The sequence below is a fragment of the Cyprinus carpio genome, chromosome B8, assembly GCF_018340385.1.
Source record: "Cyprinus carpio isolate SPL01 chromosome B8, ASM1834038v1, whole genome shotgun sequence".
NCBI classification, from domain to species: Eukaryota; Metazoa; Chordata; class Actinopteri; order Cypriniformes; family Cyprinidae; genus Cyprinus; species Cyprinus carpio.
Genome location: NC_056604.1, coordinates 14078055 through 14104987, shown reverse-complemented (window position 1 = coordinate 14104987; position 26933 = coordinate 14078055). Strand labels below are relative to the sequence as shown.

Sequence of the window (26933 nt, the reverse complement as noted above, 5' to 3'; positions counted from 1 at the left end):
AAAACAAATTACATTAAAACAACAAATTTACAATCTACAAATAGTACACAAACAAAATACTTTATTAAAAATGTTGAGATTTGCATAAAAGATTTTAACTTCTTGAATTTAACTTGCTTCCTACCAGTTTAAATCTACATATATCTGTATAAACATTACATGTTTTTAAACATTTTTAAATTTCCTGCCCAAAATTGATGAAGTGGCATCAAGGCACAAGAGGGCAGTGCTAAGCAGGAAGTGAGGTCAAGATAGTGTTGATCCATCCACAGCGGGAATCCCTCAGTTACGCAATTTTTCCATTTCTTTTTAGTCTTATATCTACAGTATATACAGAATCTGGCCTTACTGTGCGTCTGTATTCATCTTTGTAGTTGTTTTCTAACCTGTCATATTCATAGTTGCCATAACATGTGTAGCTACAGTTGCTGAGGAAGCATTTAAAGGTCTCGCCCAATCAGGGTATGTGTGTAGACTGAACATATGAAGACCCCAGGTGTTCATGGCCAGAGACACACAAAGAATTCCCAGGATGTTCATCACAAATCCTGTTTTAACCTGTGAACATCACACACACATCTTATTTGGCAACTGAAAACAACGTGTGTGCTCTGATGTAATGTGTTTGTAGTTGTTTTCTCACCATATCTTTGACCATCAGGTGTCCGGAGGCAAAGGCGATTGAGTTGGGAGGTGTGGACACAGGAAGCATGAAAGCGTAAGAGCAACCAGTTGTTGCTGGGATCATGAAGTACAGTGGGTTGACGTTCACACGGATGGCCTAAAAATAAAGTACTTGGTGGATAAAATGTCACAATGTAATGCTACAAATGATTTTGTTTTCATTTTATAAACTATGCAAACATAAAATCATAATGCTTGATATTGGGACTTTTAAGTCACACTTGTATGAATTAAATCACATTAGATAAAACAATAAAATTAGAAGCCATATTTAAATAAATAATGTTGGAAGCTTTTAAAGCAATTTTTGCCATTTTAAGCTATTTTTCATTTGTTTTTGTTTTTTTGTTACTCGCCTGATGGTAATTTCTCAGTAAAGATTCATTTTAAAAAACATTCTAAATATACAATTCTAAAATAAAAAAGTTTTTAAAATAAATGTCACTTTATTTGATGGTATGGTGTGTTATTTAGTAAGGATGCATTGATTAATTGATTAAAAGTGACAGTAAAAGGGTGTTCATAAACATTCTATTCATCAAAATATCACAGGAAAAAAATTACATTTTGAAATATATTACACTAGAAAGCACTTATTTCAAAATGTAATAATATTTTAATATTTACAACTAGCAATATTACTGTTCACTGTATCATGTAAATTCTATATATACATACTGTACACACATACACACACACACAAATGTTATGTGGTACATTTGTCCATACCAGTTCAGCAATGACAGGGAGGAAGATAATGATGGTGGCTGTGTTACTGGCAAATTCAGTGAAGCAGGCGATGAAGGCTGTGATGAGGATGACTGCAACAGCAGGAGGAACCTGGGCTAGAGGCTGCAGGTGATTTCCTATCCATACTGCTAACCCTGACTCCTATTGGCAAGAAAAAAAATCTTCATGGGTCACAGGGTTTACAAAAAATCGTGAGGATCATAAGCTTTACACAATGCCTTCCAGTGAATTATCAACAGGTTGACTGAATTAGATCCTTTTAGGCCTTAATTAAAATTAGAATTTTCAGCCATGTAATGGCAAGTTCCAGCTTTAGTATTTCAGAATTTCAGTCCAAAAAGTGAAAAGCAGATACTGAGGTACCTCACAGCCTTTGGCCATTGCAAATCCACCACCCAGTAACAAAATAATATTCCATGGCACACACTCTTGAGCTTTTCTCCATGACAACAGGGGCACATATGGTGTATTTGAGGCTGGAGAGATAACAATAAAAATGAAAATTAATTATGACCTCAAGCTGACTGACCATCTCAAGTGCAAATCATATGTAAAAGATAGATTTAATAGTAGGATGTAAACAGATATTCAATCTGGAGGGGGTCAAGGATTGTTTATTTGAAAAAAATATTATTGAAAGATGCATGTTGATCGACCATTAACCTGAATGATCCTGTATTAATACACAAATATATAAAAAATTCATAAACATATATAAAACTACATAAAGTTTAAGGCAGTTCCAATCTACAGCTCACTCAGCATTCATGTTGTTGCACAGAAAATACTGTGTATTTGACATCTGAATTTGATTACATCTTTTGAACTGCACAAGGAAAGAAAATTGATTTGGAACTGGTAGAGAACAAAATGCATCTGACAGGAGATTAAATGTAGATCTTTACTTCATTTGATTGAAACTAAAAATGCTAAATGTGGACTCCAGAATGTCTGATGCTGCCACTTTTCACAGCCTTCACTACAAAATACCACCCATGATGAACAGAAAGATTTTTATTTTCTTAAGTACAAATTAGACACCATATTTAGCCCTTAATGCACAGGAAATACTATTTTCACAACATTCATGTTTTACATGTGGTCTAGAATTGATAACTTGATATGCACCGTTAAAAATACCAAATGAATATGAAGAAAGTAGACATAACAATGAAAAACAAAATGGTTTCACAAAATGAGTTTTATCAATCAGTATTCCCTTCATTAGTATTACTATGATGAATCAACCTCTAAAGTTCAGCACAAAAATCTATATTTGCCAAACATAAATGTACTGAGCCAAAAACACAATGCTACACATCACTTTACCAAGTCACTCTTCTGATGCCAAATGAACACAAAGCCACATAGAAAACATCTCAGCAAAGCTGGTGACAATAATAGTGTTACAGTTTTTTTCTTTTTCTGATGCTCAACTGGTCTAAACTATGCCATAAAGAACCTTTTCCACTAAAAAAGTAAGTTTAGTGAAAAGAAAATGTTCTATGGATGTGTAAGTTTCTTCATGGAACTTTAGATGCAAATAAAGAGCCATTATTAAGAGTGTAGTATTAGCACTATTTTACAGAACTTCTAATAAGTCAAACAGAAACAACCAGTAACTGAATATTTTTAATCAGAGAGACTTTTTTGCAGAGTAGATTATTAAAAATTAGCAAACAGATTTTCCAAATATAGACAAAAGAAATGTACGCAGTGTAAAAGAAACAATAATCTTGTTGGAGATTATTATAATCTCTCTGCACACAGTTCTCTGCTGGATCTTTCTTAGACACACTAATCTGAATCATTAAAATTCCTCGTCTTATTCAACATGAACCACACTCACATATACTCTAGAAACCTCTTTGACTGCCAGAATGAACTGCGATACTGGAAAGTTACTGTGGTAACAGAACGCAGTGACAACATTTGTCCTGCCAAAAAAATCAACACATTCAGTGTCGCAGTTTACAAATTTGGTGTTCCAATTCACCAAATTCAAGCCTAACATAAGCCTATTATTATGTCTTAGGGCCCTGATTTATTATATAAAATTAATAACACTGATTGAGTTTCTTCGATTTAGAATGTATAATTCCATAGCTCTCAGCTGTTGTAATACCACACACAGAAAATCAATAAACCACCCACTGACCTCTTGAATCAAACCACCAGCGGAGAGATGGACACTGAGATGGAAAGAAAAAGAGGATGGAGATGATGATGACTCCAGTTACTGCGTCAGAAACGTAGCTGGAAGGAGATAAACACAGAAACATGTGAAGCGCTGCTAGTGTTACCTTCAGTGTTGCTTTTTCAAGCTCCAATTAGCAACATTCGAGGCAAATTGAAGTTATTCAGTGCAACCTTCAGATGGTGGATAGAAAAGCTGTCCTGCTGTTTTAAACTGTTGAGCTGAGAATTCATAAGCAGTCCAAGACCACTGATGCTATTAGGTTGAATACTTAATGTATGAACCGTAGCATTTTATTGGATGTATCCAAATATGCATACTTTCTTGCTACTATTGTATATAGTAGGCAAAGAAACAGTATGCTATGTCCGAATTCACAGTGTTCATAAAACATACCCAGATCTGCTACTTTCTTTGAGATTCTGAGGTGTGAATTTAATAGACACTTTACTATCCCATGAGGCCATGTGAGAGGACTTTTTTTTAACAGCTGCAATGCTATTTTGGACACCCATGGTTGAATTGTTGGTAGATGGTTGTTTGGTTGACTAGTTATCAGATGCTTTTAATGAATTTGCAGTTCAAGTAATTGTCACTTAATATGTGAATTGTTTAATTAAGTGAAGTCATTACATTTTCAAAAAAGTTGATTGAGAACTCCTGTCTCAGTCTTGCATTAGTAGGACAATCTAAATATTTTAGGGGCCAAAGAATGAGCGGGAATTAGCGGTCTGAAATAAAGATGAATTTGTGAAACGTTTTTGGGAAGAGCAATCAAATAAAATGTTTTGAAAATTACTGATGGACTAACAATAGGGGAATGATCACCAGACCTTTAGTGTCAACTGTAAAAAGACATTACAGAAAACATGAAGTCTTCCTTTTACAAATGTATGTTCAACAAATGTCTTATAGCTGTAAGCTGTAAGTAGCTGTATGTACAGTACTTTTAAAATAGAAAACTCACTAACTTTGCCATTAAATAATATACAACTGCAAATAAGATATGTTGTGTGAATAAAAATGTCAGAACAGTTGTGCAGACAAGGCATTAATGCAAGCAGAAATCCTGATTTCTCATCTCAGCACATTAATATGAACCACTGAATCAATGTAATTGCCATAACCCTGCTAAGTGCTAACCTATGCATCATCTCATGTTCAGAAACAACGTGCTTTCAAACATAGGCCTCTCATCTACAGGTGTTGAATCACCATTTGCATCTACTCGATGCACACATTATTCTGTTCTCTCTCTCTGTTTGTATTTGTCTTTAAGTTGTGGGTTTATCTTGGTATCTTGGGTGACTCGAGGTGAACTGAAACCCTGCAGATAGAGAAAGGTCAGCTCCGTGGAGGGAGCAGATCAACTAGTCCATATTTTGAACCTTTCTGTCTAACTGCATTAGTGTGATGGACCAAAAAAAAAAACAAAAAAAACAAAGGAGAGCAGGAAGTCTTTGTTTCTGTAAGCAATTATTTACATATGCACAGACTAATTTTCTTCCTTCTAAATGGAAATGTTTTTTTTTAACTTAAACATAAGTATATATATTTTATTCAAAAAAAAAAACTTTTTTCTTTAATTAGTTTTTAATTAAATGATTGACATTTATATAAACACTACTTAAATTTAATTAAAGTATTTGAAGTAACTCCTAACTGCATACATTTTCATTGTGAAGAATAAATTAAATCCTGATGGCACAGGTTTGTTGTAGCACATATAAAATGCTTTTGACCTTTACATAAAGGCATAAAATTGTGCCATTGTGTTGGACTGAATTGTATTAGATATTAAATTATGACCAACAACACTCAAAACGTTTTCTTCATTGTTGTGACAAAGCCAATTATACTAATTATTAGTTAGGTGAATAATTTTAAAAGAATGTTTTATGAAGTTTGTTTTTAGTCCCTCATGAATTTTATATGTACGTTTTAGAGAGTCAAAAAATTGCATCTTACAAGGTCAACCTAAACATAACCTATGAATCAACACCCTATAAACTGCTATTCTAAAAACCTAAAGATAGGACTTCAACAAAATGCTCAAGCAGAATATGACAGTTTTAATATTTCATTCATCTTGCATGTGAAAATGTGACGATTGAAATATCTCAATGATTTTTCAATACCTGCCTGTCACTGTGTCTTACCCTTTGGTGAAGAAAACCGACCATCCAGTTACAAACTTTGGATCTCGCGTAAACAGAAGTATAGCAAACATAATGAAGAAGAAAGTGATAGATCCTTCTGCAAATCTAGAAGCAAAGAAGATATTTTAACTCAATTAATGTTGAGAAGCAGAAAGTGTATATATGTTGGAATACTCTGTGACTTACTTTATTGGGCCAAGTTTCTTGTAGTCTTCATCAATAACAGCTTTTGCTTTTGCTTCTGCAGCTTCCCGTTCATCATGTTTGCTAATACAAAGTCTGCGTAAAACAGTTACACATTTGTGATATGTAATATAATACAGGGGTTTTCAAACTTGGGTCTATCTATGGGATAGAAAAGATGGAAAACCTGATATAGTACACATGTCATTTTCTGCATATGCGTTTAGTCCCCATATTTACCGTGTATTGAGTCCGCCATAGAGGAAAGCAATCCAGATCCAGCCCAAAATGAGGAAAAGAAGCATCAGCGGGAAGGCAAAGACAAACCATGAGCCGAAGTTTATGAGGTCACATTCAGGGAAGTAGCTACAGACAAAAACATGCAAAACATTTAAATTAGTTTTCGCTGTTTTTGCTCTGCCAACAAAAACAGTTAAAAATCGCAAGTATTCAAGAAACATGCAGGTGTTTTGTTCCTAAATAAAAACAAATCAAACTGAATTAAACTAATTTTAGTAAATAACTCACTCATAAAAGTGGGAACTTGTTGCCACGTTTGAATTAAACTAATTTTAGTAAATAACTCACTCATAAAAGTGGGAACTTGTTGCCACCTACTGGCATATCAATGTAAACAGCGCTTATTAACACAACTTTAATATAAGGCTGTCCAGAGAACATGAAAACATGAGAGTTTTAATTAGATATTCATAGTCATTTCTTCCCCTCAATGTAAACAGCAGAAATAGTTACTGGGTTATTATTTAAATTTTGAATTAAATTACACTTTTTGATTCACTCTAATACATTTTTAATTTAAAGGTCAAGACAGAATTAAAAACTTTACTGGTGATCATAATCAGCTGTAATGCATATTTTGTTTAAGATCAGCTCTGCTTTTGCCTCTCCTTTTTTGTCTAGTCATTATGAGACAAGATGTTCTAAGCCGATTAAACATCAGTGATGAATTTCGGTAAATGATTGGAGCCTGTATCTGAATGAGTTACTGAAGGAAATGTTTCCCAAACTGATGGTAAAAACACATTCAGATTACATTCACAAAGCTTAATTAAAATGCATCTGAAGTATGCAAGAAAATAAAACAAATGTACAGTAGACTGCATGAATATCTCAGTGAGTAAGTTTCCATTTGAGATGTGCAGCTCACCTTCTGGCTTTTTCACAGAGAATCAACCTCTAAAATGTTAAAGGTTGAACCACAACACTGCTTTGTTTTGATTTTAACAAAACAGTACATACCTTTGATCATTCACTTTATGACATTTATGAATTATATATGTAAACCAAACTTAAGTACAGCCAGTTCAGTTTGAGGTCTGCAAGAGGGTTTATGTTTAACCCCACCACTAAACATAACAGGTTCACACAGGGGCACAAGCAGATCATATAAAAATGTATTCAAGAAAAATAGATTTTGTTGGCTTATTCAGCCAATTAGTTAAAGCAAGATAAATATATAAAACATGTGTTTAATTGCTTCTGTGTTTATCTCTCTCGATTTGTATAATCTGATTCAAGAGTTACACTTTTGGCTTGCATCATTTACATGCAAGTCATGAACAAACAATCTCAATGGCTGCAATAAACTACATCCACTAAATGTGCTCTTCAGTCTTTTCACACAGCAGATGCTATTCAGACCCATATGTGCTCAATCTTTTTCCCGATGCCAGCACAGTAAGACACTCAGCTACATTTTATACAGATACAGGGGGCCCAAAATTTGGATTTTATTCCTTCGAACCTATTTGAATAATTTTAAAATAAATGTTATGCCATAATGAGGAAGAACAAGAAGATGCTGTAATATTTCTTAAGTTACAAATCAAATAAGTAAACCTGTTACCCTGATCATGTGAACTCCTTTGTACAAAAGGTCAGACTAAAGCACACAAGATGTTCTTTGGACCATTTTAAAATCATAATAGGTAACATGGATCATTAGGGTTTGCATGAACTTTTGAAGACCATGCCAGTATTTTGTATCCAATTAGAAAATTGCTAAATATAAGCACTTTCACTTGACTGAACTAGGGCCTGGTCCCAAATGGCACACTTCATGTGTACTTACAGTCTTGCAGACTTATAATGGCCGTGGCATGCCTGTGTCTGTTAAGTCCATGTGACCGACATTTGTCATTTTAGCTTTCAGAAATGTATTCACAAATGCCCCCTTTGCATTACAGCATTACGACATGAAAAAAAACAAAATTCTTGTTAGCATGCATTAGTTGAAACAGGGCAGTTTATGTCACAAGCACAATCAGTTCAGCTGCCAGATGATTGTTAATCTAAGAGCAGAACTGTCTGCCACATAGTAAAGCTCATATATAAAGGTATAGACTACAACAATACATACACTAGAGTAAAAATGAGCAATGAATAGACCTTTGTACTACACCTTTCAGTAGCACAAAAAAAAGACAAATTAAGTCCATCCAGTGGTAACGAGAAATGAAATGTTATGCATGTTAAAGCACTTGTTTTTGGATTGCATTAGCTTTAAATGTGTGAATTGAAGCCTGATCTGAATACAAACTCTTATGTTGACTGCAAATGACAGCAACATGGTGTCATCCAGCACTGATTTTGACATGATATAATGCTAACGCTGCCTGTATCGTAGTGCACTCTCTTTTAAAAGACATGAATTTCCATGAGTTTTCGATTCATGCTTTATTACTGAATGAGGATTTTTTTTTAAATAATATAATAAACATTGCACTGTCAGTCTTGCCAATTAAATATTTTAGAGCTAAGCATACATGGAAAACGGTATATTCATAACATCAATGAAACATCCACATCTCTTCCATAATTTAATGTGGTTTACTTAAATGTCTAGCCTGTACTGTTCAGAGCAATTTGGAACTTTGCATTGAAGCACTTTTCATGTTATTGTCACCTTAAGATAAGTCACTTACATTGTATTTCTCAGAAGGAAGTTACTTTAGATAAAACCAACTTGTACATGAACGTAGTTGAATAAAAGAATGAATGCAGAAGAATGACTGGTATGGGGATTTACAATGGCAACCATGGAAAAATGGTATACCTCTTGAGCTGACCCACCAGGATCAGATTAGGGGCAGTGCCAGTGAGGGTTGCAGTTCCTCCGATGCTTGCAGCATAAGGTATAGAAATCAGAAAACCTTTCCACACCTTCATCTGGTATTCAGCCTCTTTTCTGACTTCTTTCAGATTCTTTTGCTCTGATCTGTCTGTCCAATCCGGTCTGTGAGGTTACAGAGAGGGATAGAATCTCTTAATAATTCAGACTTTATTGTTTAAGAGTATGATAAGATGATCTTTTCATAAGAACATTCATAAGGTTGTACACGTGGCCCACAATGGAGTCCAGATTATTACTAACATTATTACACTACATTTGTTGCTGCAATAACTGCAAGTTCTAGAGATGATGTTTGACTTTTAATGGTAAATTTATATCAAATCTTCAAGCTCATTGTGGTTGATCTTTGCTTGTTCAAAGAAAGTCACAGATGAATTATTCTCACTCACGTGTTCTCTGTGGTCAGCACCTGTTTTTCACAAGGAAGCACATGCATATTCACCTGAGAATCACCTGCAACGGAATGTTTTCTTTTTTTTATAACAAATACCTCTCTAATATAAAGCGATTTTCAGAATAAAAACAAGCTTCTGGCTGAATTTTTAAAAAGAAAAAGAAGCATTCTCACTCTCTTTGTAAACTAAAGATTTCTTGACTTTCAAAAGCACTCTGTTGAAAAAATTCAGCTCAAAATTCTCCATTCAGGTTGTATATTATATTTTCATGTGTGTAGGTTGATTTCACACACAAACAAATCCTCCAACCACATAAATCATTGAAAGTATGCTGATGTCATGGTTGCATAAAAAAAGTTAAAAGTAAGGACTTTCGTTTCCTAATTAGCTTGTAACACACACAACATGAACTTCTCCACACCCACCCTCTGGATCACTCTTGTCCTTGCAGTTCTCTTTTAGAGTCTCCAGATTCCCAAAAAGGCTTTCCAGTATGGCATTAGCAATGGGCAGCATCATAGCTGTTGTGGCTGTATTACTCAACCACATTGACAGGAAAGAGGAAGTGATCATCATGCCTAAAATCAGCCTGGAGAGGAAAGAGAGACAAGTAGAGCCAAACCTAATAAACTATTATGCAACATTTCTACAGTAACTAGTACAAAATGTGACCATATACATGTAGTACACACTGTATTGTACATCGTAAAGCAGATAACAATGAAATCAGTGCTAAATCTGTGTCAAATGGTTCAGTATTAATATTTAGAAACACATTCGGTAAAAAAATTAAAATAAAATTGATATTGATAAAAATAGAATTGATATTTGAGTAAATAACCATACTTTCTTTGTAATGTTCACAATAGGTCAGGTGTGCACATCTCAGCTAAAATTGTCCATGTGTTTACCTTCTACAATTGCTAAAACATTAGAATGGAGATCTCCTAATTTTAACGCAGATTCTTTCTTACCAGGCAGGTTTCACTCCGACGATCTTCAGCACCTTGAGAGCTATTCGGCGATGGAGACCCCACTCCTCTATAGCAGATGCCATCACTAAACCACTCAGGAACAGGAAGTTAGTCTCAAGGAAGTACTGCGGACAGACCTTCTTAGAAGGCAGGATTCCCATGGTGGGGAAGAGGCACACGGGAAGCATGGCAGTCACCGCCAGCGGGAGCGCTTCGGTACACCAGTATACCGCCATCAGCAGCACCACATACAAACATTTGCCCTCCTGAAAAAGAAACAGGTGGATGTGTAGTTGCAGGGAAGAATATTAAATATGATAAATCAAGTATAATTATTTACATTTTACAAGTCCATCCATTGTTTTATTGGCACATCAAATACATTTTCTGAAATCTATGGAAGGCACTATTAAATATTGCATTTGTAAATAAATGAAGCTGGCCTTTTTTCACAAATAATTTCACTTTTCTGAGCCATTTTCCAGTTACTTTAACTCATTCTTACTTCACTATTAACCAGATCATCCTTAGTGGACGTATGAGAGTGCAGTATTAATAATCACATTAACTATAAACATATTCAAATAAAAGTATGACCAACAGACAGTTTTTTCTTCTTTTTAGACAATACCTGTTTATCATTCAAAACCTCGCAAGCAACCTCGCAAGCAAATTATAAGTAAATGATGACATAAATTTAATTTTAGGGTGAACTGTCCCTTTAAGAAACACGTGCTAATGCTAATATTACTGAAAAACAATTGTATTTTGGAATACGTCAATATCTGTATACATTTACATTGTTGTAATCAACTGGGTGACACAATTAGGCTACTTTAACGCACAATTATCCATCCTCTGGGTTTAAAAGGCCAAAGCAGCAGGTGGCTAATTTTAACAACAACGTTTTACCTTTGGTGGCACAACGAAGAGCAGCGGGAGCAGCAGTAACGGGGCGAGCATTAGGATGAGCTGTTTGCGCGCGCTCCAGAGCTTCCTGGAAAACTTTTGAGGGTCCATAGCGGCATAAAACCCGTTTCCTTCCCTTTGTCTTTGCACAGAGACAGGCTGCGGCTCTGGCGCTTGGTCTCCAACTTTATTACTTTTGCTTTATTATTTTTTAGCACAGCGGGAGAAGATTAACTATTGGCTTACTCGTTAACTCCCTAAAGACCCTCGACTTTAGCCTTCAACGTGAGTCGGTCTACAGCGCCAGCAAAGATGAAGAGCAAATAGTTCTGCTTCACACAGACTACACAGAAAGAGTAAGCGTTAAAAGTATACTCTGTTAATTAAAGAAGTGTTAGCAAAGCGATAATAATGTGTTCAACATGTAGTAGGTCCCTCGTGCTGATGATGCTATTTTGACTTTGTTATGCTCAATCCCTAAATGGCCTCTGATATTTCCTAATAGTTTGCTTTGGTATTGCTACACTGAGGGGGAAAAAATGTAAGGTAAAATATTGCCAACTGTGGTTGCCATGAATTTTAAATAAATGCTCACAGCTTTTCAAAAACTTTGAGATGGCACTGGCAGTTTAGTGGATGTATTTCATTCAACGTTATACTTGGCTAGGAGATATATATATATATATATTATATATATATATATATATATATATATATATATATATATATATATATATAACAATAAAATATGAGTACATACTAACCTACTTAATCTGTTTTGGACCTTAAAATAAACTGATAATAACTCTCATAACAATGCAGGTGCTTTGAAACTGCCACGTGATGAATCAAAGTCCATAAGTGACCTAAACCTAAAGTGAATTCCATTCTTGGCCTAGATTGTGTAAGCAGTGTAATTACAAAAAAGCACACAAAGCTAAATGAATGCAGTAAATGTTAATAACATAAAATCCTATATACACAGGAACTTCTGGGAACTATTTGTCTATTTTGTTTTCTTGTTTTGGAGCACATTAAGTGCAGCTGGAGTTTAGTAATTTATTGTTCTTCTTGCTAGCAAAAACATGTTTGATTGCTTGAGGCTTTCATTTGACGCTTTGTGATTTCTTTTTATTAATGATAAAAGCCATGATGCTGTCCAAGCCTGCAGAGAGGAAGACGTTTAGACAAATATCACCATACCTCATTTATTTTTATCAGTGAATGAAACATGTACAAATCTTAATTTAATACTCGTTCCCTGAAAACACGCTGACCTAAACCTCTGCTCCCAGGGCTCTCACGTCATTCTGATAATAGGTACCACAATACACACATTTTTTAATTTAGTTCACTTATAGTCTTTGCATGGTAAAATGGCTTTAGCTATGCGCCCACTGCATCCTGCCACCGGCAGTACAAGAACAAATAAACTGTCTGACCCTGTAATTTATCAAAATGCTTATTTCAGCTGACACAGCTCCTGTTTGCAGCAGTTTTGCATAAAGAAGATTCAGATTTTTTTTATCATATCTACTTCTGTACAGCTCAGCTATTCTCTGCTTAATGCTGCTTAAAGCACTGCAGCAGGTGTTTTAAACTCAAATGGGTTACAATTAACTAAATAAATAATTGATTACTGATTTTCTCTGATGCTAAATAGATTATTGACTATAGATGTATTTATTAGCTAAAAAGGTTGTCCTTCCCTGAGAGTATATCAGTAACAGTCTGGTGGAGTGTGCATATTTTCTTTTAAACCCTCAGCGATTAACTGATAGAAAAATCCTTTTAATCCTTATAGTGCTTTTTTGTAGTGTTGCCAATATAAGTAGTATACTTTCTATTCATCAGAGAATCCTGAAAATAATCTATCACAATTTCTTCAAAAATATTAAGCACCACAACTGCTTTTAACATTGATAGAATCGTCAAATCAAATCAGCCTATTAGAATGATTTCTGAAGTATGAATTAACACTGAAGACTAAATAATGGCTGCTGAAAATTTGGCTTTGCCATTGGAATGATTACCATTCAAAATATTTTAGAAAATATTATAATACAGTGCTTTTCACTTTTTAGGGAATCAACCTACAGACAGCTGATCTGTGCATAATAAGCTGAATTCCTTATTTTACATGGGAAAAAAATCAGCTTTATGGCTTTTACACAAACCTTGCCCTCCCATATTCTTAACCCAATATCAATCTCTCAAACTGGCCAACAATTGCAGAGTGAGTTCTCAAGCATTTTGATATATGCTGAGCCCCAAGGCTTTGTCTGTCTATTTTTTTTATTGTATTTTGTAGTCTCTTGGTATATGGTTACTAAATGGATAATAAATGTTTCTTTACAGATTGCAAAATCCTATTGCTTTAATCCAATTTTGCATCTCTCATTCTTTGGCAGCAAAACAGAAGCAACAACAAACATACAGCTAAATGACAGACATGTGCAAAACATTACAAAACATCATATAAGGTGCACATATGAGTGAAAGATTAGTAGCTCTTATGAGCAAATGTGCTCCAAGAAAGACCTTGGTGGAAAGGATGTGCTGAATTTTTGATTATAGACCCCCATTTTACCATCATAATTTTCTCTTATTAGACTACAAAGACCCTTCTAGCCAGTGTCATTTGTTTGATTAAGAATATAAAACCTTTTACTGATTGAATCTGTTCGGAAAGACAGTCATAGAAACCCACTGCAGAGAAAAACAGATGAGAAGAGGAAGAGAAATATGATTCCATTTCATGGTAACTTTGCTTTCTTCGAAAAACAGTGACATTTTCTTTAAATGTCACTGTCACAGCTCTCTTCATATTAACACAGATCTACATCTATTTTGCTCTTAAGGGCACATATGACAATGACTCTGCTACTCATGAGGCATAAAAATAGGTCATATTTAAGATCAGGTTATGCATCCACAAGCGTTATTGATAATCTGGAAAATGTATGTGGTTTGCAACTTGTTTGCCATTACATTTGTATTATAATTAAACTAAAACCATTAAAAAAAAAAATTCTAAATAAACTTTTATTTCAGCTAGTTGCCAAGGCAACATTTCTTATTTTTAGTTTGTTTTTGAGTTATTAATAATAAATAATAAAATAAAATAACATTAAACTGTATAAGTAGACATGAAAAAAAAATATTAACGAAAAACTATTATTGTATATCAATGATAATAAAATAACACTAGTCTTAAAATGAATGGTTAGAGTCTGGGACTTAATTTTAATGACAAATGCTCATTTGCCCCATGTACTGCACTTACACCCTCTAGTGGACAAATGATCAACACTGTCTGATCTCCCTTCAGTGATATAAGCTCATTAAAATAAAACTGCTTGAGAAATTTGACCCAAATGGCTAAAATGTTAGGATGAGGACAACATGAAAATTATTGCACATTTCATCGTTGGATAGTTCATAATAATAACTGAAATAAAGCACATGCACTGCAGCTTAAACTACTTAAATGTCTTTTAAAGAAAAGGCGATTTGTTTGAGAACAATGTCTCAAGCGGCTTTAATTCACAAAGAACATTTAGCAAAGTCTTTCTGGATCTGTATTTTTGCAGGTTTGTGTGTGGGCACTGCAGGGCAAGGGTCATGATACTAACTAATAAAGCGAAGAGACTGTTAAATACACCCACATGTATTTGAGACTTTATGCAAAAACCTTTGTAAAGTCAGTGTTACAGGGTTTGAAAACTGTGGCACTGTTTTAACACACACTGCAACACCTTTCATCATTGTATTTATTGACACTTACAAACATACAAGTGTCCATTACGCCAAACAGTTTTTTTAAGGAAGCATTTCTAATGAGGGGCAAATTCTTTAATATTAAATAAAGTATTTGCTGTTTTATTACACTGAGTAAATATGATTAAAATGATGCAGACATTGCAGGTATAATTCTATAATGTGACAGCTGTCTGAGCGCATTAATATTGTGAAATTGTGTAATATGGGTAATGTCAGAAGAATCGTAGTGAAATCCATTCTCTATGAAATGGTGCCTTTGGCTGCATAAAGTCTGCACAGTAATTCTCAATAGCTTACACGGTGCAAGAGTGTATGAAAACATGAAGCAATTGGTCTCACTTGATGAAGCTATTCAGCTTCAAAAACACTCAATGATATAACAAAAATGGAATAGTTCACACAAAAATGAAAAAGTACTTAAATGTACTCTTCCTCAGGCCATTTAAAATGTAGATGAGTTTGTTTCTTCAAATGAACAGATTTGGAGAAATTTAGCATTACACTCTTGCTCACAAATGGATCCTTAATGGGTGCCATCAGAATGAAAGTTCAAACGGCTGATTAAAAACATTACAATATTTGTGTAGAACAGTTTTGGCCTGTTTTCACTTGTAAATGGTGCTTAATCTGTGCATATTTCTCTCCCGGTTCAGACAAGATGACATTTTCATTGAAGAAAGCAGTAGAGGACTAATATTTTGGCCGAAAGCCACAGTTTAAAGTTTCTCTCCCGGTTCAGACAAGATGACATTTTCATTGAAGAAAGCAGTAGAGGACTAATATTTTAAAAAAAATTCCTCAAAGCAGTAGAGGACTAATATTTTTGCAGAAAGATGTTGTTTAATTTTGAAAAAACTGATGTTATTGATGGATTTGTTTATTAAAAGGGATTTTTGTCTATTAAGTATTGATTAACTAGGAGACAAAAACAGAACTGTGCACTCTATGAGTCAGGTGCAAGTCAGGGGGATTTGATTAAGACACGAATGGACTCCTGAGCAAAGGTTATATCCCTCCCCACAGCTACATGTACTGACAGGTATGCAATGATGAACAGGAATTTACATGGCTGAGAATTACAGTATATGCCTGTTTTTTTTGTTGTTTTTTTTTACTTTTAATGTCAAGGTGATTTTTGACACCCCATAGTCTCCTGTCACTCTTCCACTATTCAATAGCGAAACATTATAAGGAACTGAGATTTCAAAACATTATTATTATTATTAAAGGAAACACATGGGAACTCTGTGTGTGATGGGGAATGTAATAAAGAGTATCTAGGCATTCTTGATGTGAAGATGTTTTCTGTGTTGTGAGAAAGTACTTTAAACTTTTTAATTGATTTTCATCACCTATTTAGTGTATTTACAATTATTTAATTAAAAAAATTAATTAATTATTAGGGTGTGCAACAAATGCTATCAATATATATATATATATATATATATATATATATATATGTATATATATATATATATAATGTTTTCTTGTTACAGTAATGACAGTATTTTGCATTGCATAAGAATTTGGGTGTAAATTCACGTAATTGTGCTGAAAACAATGTCCTAAACATTATTTTCCCCTAAAATTTTCCCCAGTATTTTTGGGTAAAAAATGTGACCTGGACACCTCTGTATTAGATTCGCCAAACCATATGCTGTGCTGCATTCAAGGGGCGAGCACTGAGATTAATTGGAGTTTGAATCTGAATTTGTATTCCACAAGCAATGTAGTGAAATTACTCAATGTGCACAATGTTGAAGTAAGTTCACTACATTGCATGTGGAATACAAACTGTGTTTAAATTCCATCAGTATTCTTTAACCCTGACCCTGCTGTACTCTTGGACCTCTAGTTAGTTACATATTCCGTTTACATATTCAAGTGCTCCTGAGGCTGGAATGTCCTTGATTTATCCAGTGGAAAGGTACAGATAATCAAAATGTCCAAAAAAACGAATTCATTTCTTATCCCAAAGCTCCATTCATTCTGACTGAATCACTGTATATTGGTTTGATGGTCAGGTTCATTTATTCACTTCAATTTAACATGCTTCATCTCTCTTATCACCAATACAGTACTGTTAGATTAACTGATAAATTTAGCTCTTGTTTTTTCCCTGGGTTTCCTGAGAAGGCATATGGAGTCAGATGTATTGATAAATGATTATCTGCTGGAGTGTGAACCAAGCACGATGTGAAACAGTCTGGTCTAGAACTTTTCATGAAGTCACTGAAGCAGGTGATGAGGTGTGAAGAAAATCAATCAATATCCTGTGGGAATACACTCATCACACGGACCCACACTAAAATCCTTCTCACATTCACACATATACACACCCACAGGAATGTATGCTCAAACTCAATTATTCACTTCATATAAGTTTCTGTAGTTTTTTTCTTGTGGTGTTTCATGGATTGTAACACGTTTCTCTCCTCAAGGTTTCAGAATGAAAGACTTGTGTCAAAAATATACATATACAAGTTACCCTGGATACTGCATGGAATGAGAGAACATTTTTCTGTCGCAAGAGCAGAAAATGACTACAGTTTTGCAAGGACATGTCTTTATCACAGCGAGCCTGTGCAAAATCAAGTGATTACAAATCACTTCCATGAAAAAGATCAAACTAAATTATTTATTTTGTTATTAAGACAAACCAACTGGTGTATAAATTATTAAATTGCAAAAAAAAAAAAAAAAAAGTTTTAATATAAAAGCTTGAATATAATCTTTCCCATTCCCCCTCTACCTTTTGCAGTGAATGGGTGCCACCAGAATTAGAGTCCAAACAGCTGATAAAAACATCACAGTAATCCATAATCAACATGACTTAAGTCAATAAATTAACATCTTCTGAAGCAAAAACTGTATGTTTGCTATAAACAAATCCATCAAGGCATTTTAAACCATGCTTGATTTCTCTCCTGATTCAGACTGGATGACTTTTTCACTGGCAATATGAACTTGTATTAGCCCGATCAAAGCAGTACTTTGAAGTTAAGAACATTTCAATGATATATTTATATATTACAAACATGCAGCTTTTCAGATCACATCACGTTAATAGATGGACTGGAGTTGTGTGGATTATTGTAATGTTTTTATCAGCTATTTGAATTTTTATTCTGATGGCACCCATTCACTGCAGATGATCCTTTGGTGTTGTTCTGATGACTAAAAAAGGAAGTGGATGTCCTGAGGGTGAGTATTCAACAAACTGAAATTTTTAGGTGAACTATTCTGATTTGCAGAATATGAATTAAGTCCGATTCGCAACTAGCATGTTTTCACGGTTAAAGGAGCCATGTGTAATGTCTGGCAAAAAAATCAAGTCATACTCCACATTCCATACCAGATGGGGGCAGTATGCCTCAATAAAGTGAATTGGTCTACTCTAGAGTAACAAACGAGAAACGCCATAGTCTCTATGCTCCGCCCCTACCTTCACAACAACCCTAGAGCCATAGCCGAAGCCTAAAGGACGTTTTGCCTCCAGAGGAACGTTGGGTGATGTCAAGTGATTTTGAAACATGACATCTTCAAGCTACTCCCCTTCACCTTTACCAGTGAATATGTTCATATTCGTTTTGTTCATATTACATTTTGAGTTGTATATACACATTATTTGAATTAATTTAATTTGACAGACAGCATTCTGTCAACATCATTGGTCAACATCAGACAGCTGATGTTGACCAAGCTAGCGCCAACCAACGTAACCAGAGCTGCCAACTCTCAAGCATTCACCGTGAGACACACACAATTGACTCTTTTCACACGCTTTCAAAAACTTGACCGCTCTGAATATAGTGAGTGAGTGCGCGCGCGGCCGGGGCGCTCTCTCTCTCTCTCTCTCTCTCTCTCTCTCTCTCTATTTATCTCTCGGGTTCATTATCATCGAAGACATTTCAAGCTTCTTAGGTAATGTTACATTTTTAGCATCAGCTTGGTATAGAGACGGGCTTTGGTAGATAACAGGTGAAAACCGGATCGGATCTGTGGGTAAGTTATAGCTAGCTAATTATCAAACGCAGCTACAGTTAGCCATCGCTAACATTAGCACGTTTATCGAACATCCTTCGATACATTTCTATGTTATAACTTCCCGAAAAAAATACGCAAACATATAAAACAAACTTCTAGCGAAATACTAACAGCATCTTACTTTCCAATCCAAAAGAAATGTTGCAAGTTCGGAGTCGAACCTCATTTCTTTCAAGTCCATCAGTTGTCTCCAGCGATGGAAAGCAGTGCCGATGTTTACTCTGGTTCGGCTCCTTTTCTTATCGGATTTGATTTGTGATTCCGAGCGCGGTTGTTTCCCTGTAGCGGGTGGTGGTGGTGGTAGGTGTCTCTTGCCAAGGGCTTCAGCCATCCTTCCGCTCTCTTCCCTGAACTGAAATGAAGTAGTGGGCTGTACTTTCCACACGATTGACATCAGGTTCAAGTACGCCCACAAGCCGTGCGAGTTATTCGTGTATTGCAGGTTGGCTGGTGGTTATGTTGCCCGCATACCGCCTCCCATGGCCGAACACTTGTATTACGACACCTGTCGGGCCGTGGCTAGTAATGCTAATGCTAATTAAGGTTGATATCTCTGCAGCACTATAACTTGACAATTTTTTTTTAATGACATCATCGCCCTTATTTCTTCTCATTCTTTTGATGCGTGTAGGTCATTTTTTGGATATTTTTACCTCAATTTTTACACATGGCACCTTTAACAGCAAAAGGGTTTTTTTTTTTTTTTTGGTGTAAACTTGCACTAAACTGGTGTGTTTGACTTTGATTTGGCATACACACTGTTTTTTAAATTGCATGTCAAAATAATTTGTGTCTTTAAAATGGCTTTTTGAGACTTTGAGGCATTTTTAAATGTAGCACGTTTTACTTAAACATGCTCTAGACAGAAGTATTTGACCCTTGCAAGGTGTTTCGCACATGAACACCACATTTTTATTAAGCCAACCAACAAAATGATATATGAAGATGACACATCTATGCACCATAGTGTAGGCCTATAAGCATTAGAAGGTAAATATAAATTATTAACAATAAAAAAATAAGAGTGATGGAAAAATATATTAAATAAATCACTTATTAATTTGGATGAAAAAAGCACACACCTGCCTGTTGCCATGCACTATGAATGTGTGTGTCTGTGTGTGTACGTACCCACATGTTTCATTTAAAATCTTGAGCAAACACACAAAGAGCAGGCGGAGGCTGCATCTGCTGACGTACAGCCAGTGGCTGTGAGAGAGAATCCGTTTGCTCCGAGCCTCTGAATCACACAGCATCTCTACAGAAGCATCTCCAACAAACAGAAGAGCAGCAGAGGATTTTTGAAAACAACCAACTGTAGAACTGCAACATTTGTTAACTACACCTGCAGCTTTCAGATTCCTCTATTTTTATTCATTCCATTATCTGAATATTTTTTTTCACTCTTTATAAATTTTCTGCTTTATTTTTTATTTTTTTGTTTCCTCTGTAATTTCCATCCCTCATCTGCTATATGTTCTTCCCCATCTATTTATCTTAAAAAATCCTGATGAACGACTCATACCTTCAGTTTCTTAAAGGGCAGAAACCTGCAAACACGTCTTTGCCTCCTAATGGCAGCACCGTTGATCCTCCAGCAGGGGCGCTGTGCGAGCAGGTTCAGATCCAGGCGGAGGTTTTTCTTACCTTGGGTATTGTGAGTCTTCTGGAGAACATCCTTGTCATCTTGGCCGTGGTCAAAAACAAGAACCTTCACTCTCCAATGTATTTTTTCCTGTGCAGCCTGGCAGCTGCGGACATGTTGGTGAGTGTTTCGAACTCTTTGGAGACCATTGTCATTGCCGTACTAAGCAGTCGCCTTTTGGTGGCCAGTGACTATTTTGTGCGTTTGATGGACAATGTGTTTGATTCAATGATCTGTATTTCTCTCGTGGCATCTATCTGCAACCTCTTGGCGATTGCCATCGACCGCTACGTCACAATTTTTTACGCCTTACGCTACCACAGCATAGTGACCGTACGCAGAGCGCTGGTGGCCATCGCTGTGATCTGGTTGGTGTGTGTGGTTTGTGGGATCGTCTTCATAGTGTACTCAGAGAGCAAGACTGTGATTGTTTGTCTGATCACAATGTTCTTTGCCATGCTGGTGCTCATGGCCACTCTCTACGTACACATGTTTCTTCTCGCCAGACTTCACGTCCAGAGAATCGCAGCATTACCCCCAGCAGCTGCCGGCAACCCGGCCCCACGTCGACGCAGCTGTATGAAGGGAGCCGTGACTATCTCCATCCTCCTCGGTGTGTTTGTGTGCTGCTGGGCACCATTTTTTCTCCACCTCATTCTGCTGGTGTCCTGTCCACACCATCCGCTCTGCCTCTGCTACATGTCTCACTTCACCACGTACCTGGTCCTAATTATGTGCAACTCTGTGATTGACCCCCTCATCTACGCCTGCCGCAGTCTGGAAATGAGAAAGACCTTTAAGGAGATACTGTGCTGTTTTGGCTGTCAGCCTTCACTTTAGACAAATGTCTGATTTGAAAGGTGAATGAATGTACAAAGAAAAAGTTGATTTTGATGTAAGATGCTAAAGCATGGTGGTCATAATGAGGTTACATTTCAAGAGATAAAGATACGGACAAAAGCAGACTCGTAGCATTCAGAGAAAAGGACTGCATGCTATCAAGGATTTGGTAAGCTCAGGTGCTGCAAGAAAATAAGAGAACTGGGGGTGGATCGTATGTGACCTATCGCTTGCTGAAGGGGCAGATCAATTATGTGTTAGTCATGTCTATTATGTGTATTCATTATGCAGTGGGGTCTGACAGTCTGAAACTACACTGAAAAATCTAGGATTTAAACTCTCATTAAAACCTTTAAAATCAATGGACAGTTTTAGGATTTAAGAAAATGTTATAAAAGACATTGATAGTTTGACTGTTTTTCAGAAGACGTTTTGGCAAATCGCTGGTGAATTTGAATGATCTTGTTTGTATGTTTTCATATTATCTGCTTACAGCCCGCTGATGGTTAGGTTTATAGGTGGATCTTCATGCTTACTATTTTTTCTAGAAATCATAAGTTTTTGTACCAATCAAATGGTAAAAAATCAAGATTTGCCAAAACCGTTATCTCTTTGGATAATTTCGATTTATACTGGATCACATCATATCGAGTTCTACAAACTTATGGAGTTCATGCAAGCTCAAATGTTGATGTCATTAAAGCAAATTAACAAACCAAATAATAAAACAGATCATTAGAAAATCATATTTATTTATCACTTTTCATTCAAATTATAAGGCTTATAAAATAGATTGAAATGCAAAAATGCTATTAAGAAATGCAAAAAAGAAAAACATTTTAACTAGTGGTCTCATACTTCTAGACCCCACAGTACCATATGTTCAAAATGTGTAGGCTATATAGTTTCAGTGTTTAGTTTCGTGACCGTGTTCGAGCCATTTTGGTGTGTAAATGCATTTGCTCAAAGCTGCTGAAGTGGAGTCTTACTAACAGTCTGTGGTGAAACTTGCTTGCTGACATCAAAAACATCAGGGCACTTCCTATAGTGTCTATCTGTCTTTTTGAGGTGTCACTAACTTTGTTGCTTCTCATAGTTGTCAGAATCAGATTCAGCTTGGACTGTCTCCAGTTAGCAACATTATGCAGTCAAACCCAACCCAAAAGCTGAAATCAGCATGTGTGGATCATTTAGCTGTCACAGTTTATTTAGTTCATTTTTTTTTTTTTTTTTTTTTCAGACTTAAGACAGCAGTATCCAACTAAACATGTTAGGTCCGAAACCAAATAGCCCTCATTTTGGTGTTTCTTTTTTTTATATTCAGAAGTGGAAAAGAGAGCGGTGGATAAGATAAGAAAGACCACAAACCAGGATTCGAACTCGGGTCACCCAAAGCACAACTTCAACCTGTTGGCTCTGACTATCCCTCTTATTCTGTTAAACAGCAACATAGCACATCTTTTTATGGGTGTCTAGTGGTTTAAGTTTGATACTCTGCTTATTTAGCTGACCTGTACTGAGTCTCACTGCAATGTTATAAGAAATGTGCTTGCACTCTATGAACACTATTAGCGCAGGAGCTTTAGCACTTGACTTGTATCTGTGGCCATACTCCAGCAAATGTCTTCAAAAAAATAAATAAATAAATAAATAAAAGGGTTTAGCTTAATCACAGCATGTGTTCTCTGTTTCTTCATGTGGGATACATGAATTCCAGTCTGTGTCTCTATAAAAAAAGTTTGTTTGTGTGTATGCGTGATTTTTCGGATCAGATTCAAATCCTCTTCTTTCTCATTCTCACCACAAATGCTTTTAATGCAAAGTGCTGTTCTGTTGTCATATTGGCATTTAACTTTAACTGTAAGGTGAACAGTAAGATGAACAAAGATAAAAGAAATCCAAGACTCAGTCAATGCAAGCAATTTTTATGTGTTTATCTACATATGCTTTAAATGTCAATTTTTGTTTATTATTCTCACAGTGGTGTTATTTGTTTGTTGTGAGTCTTTTTACATGTGTACTCTATTGTCCTGAATAAACACTTCGCCGTTGCTCAAAAATGAACTATAAAATGAGAAAAGTGGTCAAAGTCCTTCCATAGTGATCCATTTAATGATGTATGCAGCATACAGTAGAATTGATAAAACATTGGATCTTGTGAAAAACTGTGCAATGAGCCGTTGTAGGTTGGATTCAAATCTATGTCCTTCCCCTAGTGTATTTTTAAGAACCACACTATGAAATCATGTGAAATCTATGAATAACACATCTCAAAAATCATCCTGTTATGGATCCACTGAAGCATATGTATTTAAAATATAGCAAATAAATAGAATGAACTGGCTGCGAACGTTCATTTGGTAGATACTTTTATAAGTCAAACCCTTTTACTGAGCTTTACCAATCAAGATTCACTCTTAAAAATAATGGGGCTTTTCACAGCGATGCCATAGAAGAGCCAGTTTTGGTTCCCCAAAGAACCTTTCAGTGAACAGTTCTTAAAATAACTATTTTTCTTAGTGTGAAGAACATTTTAATAATCTAAAGATCCTTGTTCCACTGTAAAAAACCTTTTGTGGAATGAAAAGGTTCTATGGATGGTAAAGGTTCATTGTGGAACCATTGGAGACAATAAAGAACCTTTATTTTTAAGAGTGTACAGAAACACTTAAAAGTAGAATGAGCCTCAAGTCACTTATCAATGAGGACAGTAGCTAATGGCATTAATGATCTTGCCTTCACACTTTAGGGGCCTTAATTGTAGTCCTGAAGAGAGAGCGGGCAGCATCCAGTGATTCAGATGATGTCTTGGAGTTCAGTACGTGTAATTGACATCCTTTATGCTGATGCAAACCCCAAAGCAAATGTATGACTGCTAACCACGGGGGTCAATAATGACAAAAAATCCTGGACTTTTTGTTCTGTATATCCTGTGCCTTTAACACGCAACAGCACCAACTCAATCGCATTGCAGGGGGAAGGTCATTGGGTACCTACACACATCAGCTATGTTACTGAATATATGAGAGTTGGCAGAAATCCTGTGGCAGTGATCTGAAAGCTTCTCACCAGGAAAGAAATATCTGCAAACACATATGAATGAGTCATTATTGTGTGCTTTGGGGCCCCCTGCAGCTTAATTAAAGAATCGCGTAAAGGAGAAAATGAAAAAAACAACAACAGCCCAGCGTCCACAATGTGTCACTCAAAGTGGTTTGGTTAGCAACATTAAGAATTATTTTGTGCTCTGCAGAACATAGTCATACATTTAGAGTTTAAAGGTGACTAATTGATGTGTAAACTATCATTTGAATGTGAGTTCGTTCTGCGCTCAAGGTTAGTAGCCTACTTATAATTTCTCTCCCTCTTACGGTTCTCTGCTTTCTGAAATGTTTGAGATCCAAAATCTCTTTTTTACTCTGCAGAAGGAAGCAACCCGTCAAATTAAACTCTTAGTAGCTTTGTCTGTTTGAGCTTTGTGGAACTAATTCATTTTCAGATTCAAAGTTGTTGTGCACAGTTCTCTATTCGCCGGAAAAGGATAGGCTATTCAATAAGGAGAATAGTAGAAGAAAACAATTAGATTTGTGTGTGTGTGTGTGTGTGTGTGTGTGTGTGTGTGTGTGTGTGTGTGTGTGTGTGTGTGTGTGTGTTTGGGGGTGGGTGGTTTGGGGGGTTAGGTTTAGGGTTGGGGTAGGTGTAGACGTTAATAAAACACAATCTAGGTAGCAAGTATACTTTTTTTTAGGTAGAAAATGTGTACTTTTTTGTTGTTTTCCGTACATAGCTTTATCCCATGCACGTATAATAATAGCTAGTGTATGAGGACTGTAGAGAGCACGCCATAGGAAAACAAAGCCAAAACCAGTTCATTTTAGGCAATTTCTCAGATAACACACATAAGTCTGCAAGATGTCTGTTAAAGATCGCTTGATCTGGAAAGCACCTGCTGTGTACAAACATCTGAAGACGTCTGTAAGATGTCAGTTTTAGATTTACATTCTAAATCATAAACATCTTAAAGACATCTAATAGACGTCTCTTTGACACCTGATGCGTCTATAGGAAACGTCCTATTGCAGATGTGCAAACACTTTAAAAAATATATGTCTTCCAGATGTAGGAGGCGGACATCAAATAGACGTCTCAGTGATGTACGTGTGCTAGAATCCTGTCCAGAACATGTTCTGGAAAGAGAGGACATAGCCTATGGTCACTTTATGGCTAAAGGTTAAATTTATTTTTCTAGCCATTTAGGTGATGTCAAAACAAAATGGAAAGTTGTTTCATATGACGTTCTTTTAAACTGTGTAAAGAATACAAAAGCATTTTTTTTTCTTTGGAGAAACATCCACCGATGAGTCGCTCACAATAAGACTAGCAACATACGTCGAGTAAGTACATTGTGATTAATGTCCACAATCAGTCAACAGAAGAGGGAGCTACAGAGTTATTAATTGAGTGAATTGAAGACATAGCCTCGAATTTACTGCCATCAACAGGTCAGTAACTTTATTATCCTTCCTGTAGCTGAAAATATTGTCCCTTAATAATTTAGATTTTGTTGAGCTATACAAGGAACTGGTGCGAAATACATTAGATCACTAATATATGTTATAATACAGCTAATGTTGCAAATGCATGTATTGAACCCGTGAAATGTCTTTAAGCAGAGTGATCTGCAGATGAAGTTGGTCTTAGAGAAATGTTTTTGGCAGCTAAATCCTTGTTTCTAATAGATATGGCCTGTGGAAAGGCACTGGGCAGGTGGATTTGGGGGATTGGTCCTGGGTTTTAATGCCCTCAGAATTGACCTTCAGTGAGAGGGAAGATACTGGAACAGAAAGTGGTCATGCGTAATTTTTTTACTTTTCTGGAGCAATATAGATTTGTGAGGGAGGGAAGCTGGCTGCTGTTGATCCTCTCACCACATCACATAAAGCACCTGCTTGTGTGAAATGATGTCGAGCTGGACCAGACAAACTGTTTCAATTATAAAGCTTTACCAGAGGTGTTTTTGGCACCACATATTTCTTTGCTGTTGCAGACAGGTAATGCCCAGATGGTCATGCAATGTGCAAACCATCTCAAACACTCAGAACTAAGCATTAAGTTCCCTTTAAGTAGTTTTTCTCTGTCTGTCCATCACATAAAACTCTCATATGAGGCTTCAGACCACTGTTATGGTGCTTTTGGTTATTGGAGGTTGATAG

The 26933-nt window shown here is 35.9% G+C and overlaps 2 protein-coding genes across 2 annotated transcripts; one reads left to right on the top strand and one right to left on the bottom strand.

The window, feature by feature from the left end:
• Nucleotides 1-46: 46 nt before the first annotated feature.
• On the bottom strand, nt 47-11816 carry slc13a3 (solute carrier family 13 member 3). Its single transcript, XM_042729877.1, has 13 exons — nt 11409-11816; nt 10497-10762; nt 9948-10111; nt 9517-9580; nt 9050-9229; nt 6214-6339; nt 5977-6069; nt 5791-5895; nt 3593-3690; nt 1798-1910; nt 1414-1575; nt 644-781; nt 47-558 (listed from the first exon to the last, which is right to left on the bottom strand). Exons 1-13 carry the CDS (start codon nt 11514-11516, stop codon nt 382-384), a joined length of 1794 nt encoding a protein of 597 aa, XP_042585811.1. The 5' UTR covers nt 11517-11816; the 3' UTR covers nt 47-381.
• Nucleotides 11817-19878: 8062 nt separating this feature from the next.
• On the top strand, nt 19879-23261 carry LOC109083340 (melanocortin receptor 3-like). Its single transcript, XM_042729876.1, has one exon. The coding sequence runs from the start codon at nt 20746-20748 to the stop codon at nt 21718-21720; it is 975 nt and encodes a 324-aa protein (XP_042585810.1). The 5' UTR covers nt 19879-20745; the 3' UTR covers nt 21721-23261.
• The last annotated feature ends 3672 nt before the right edge of the window (nt 23262-26933 follow it).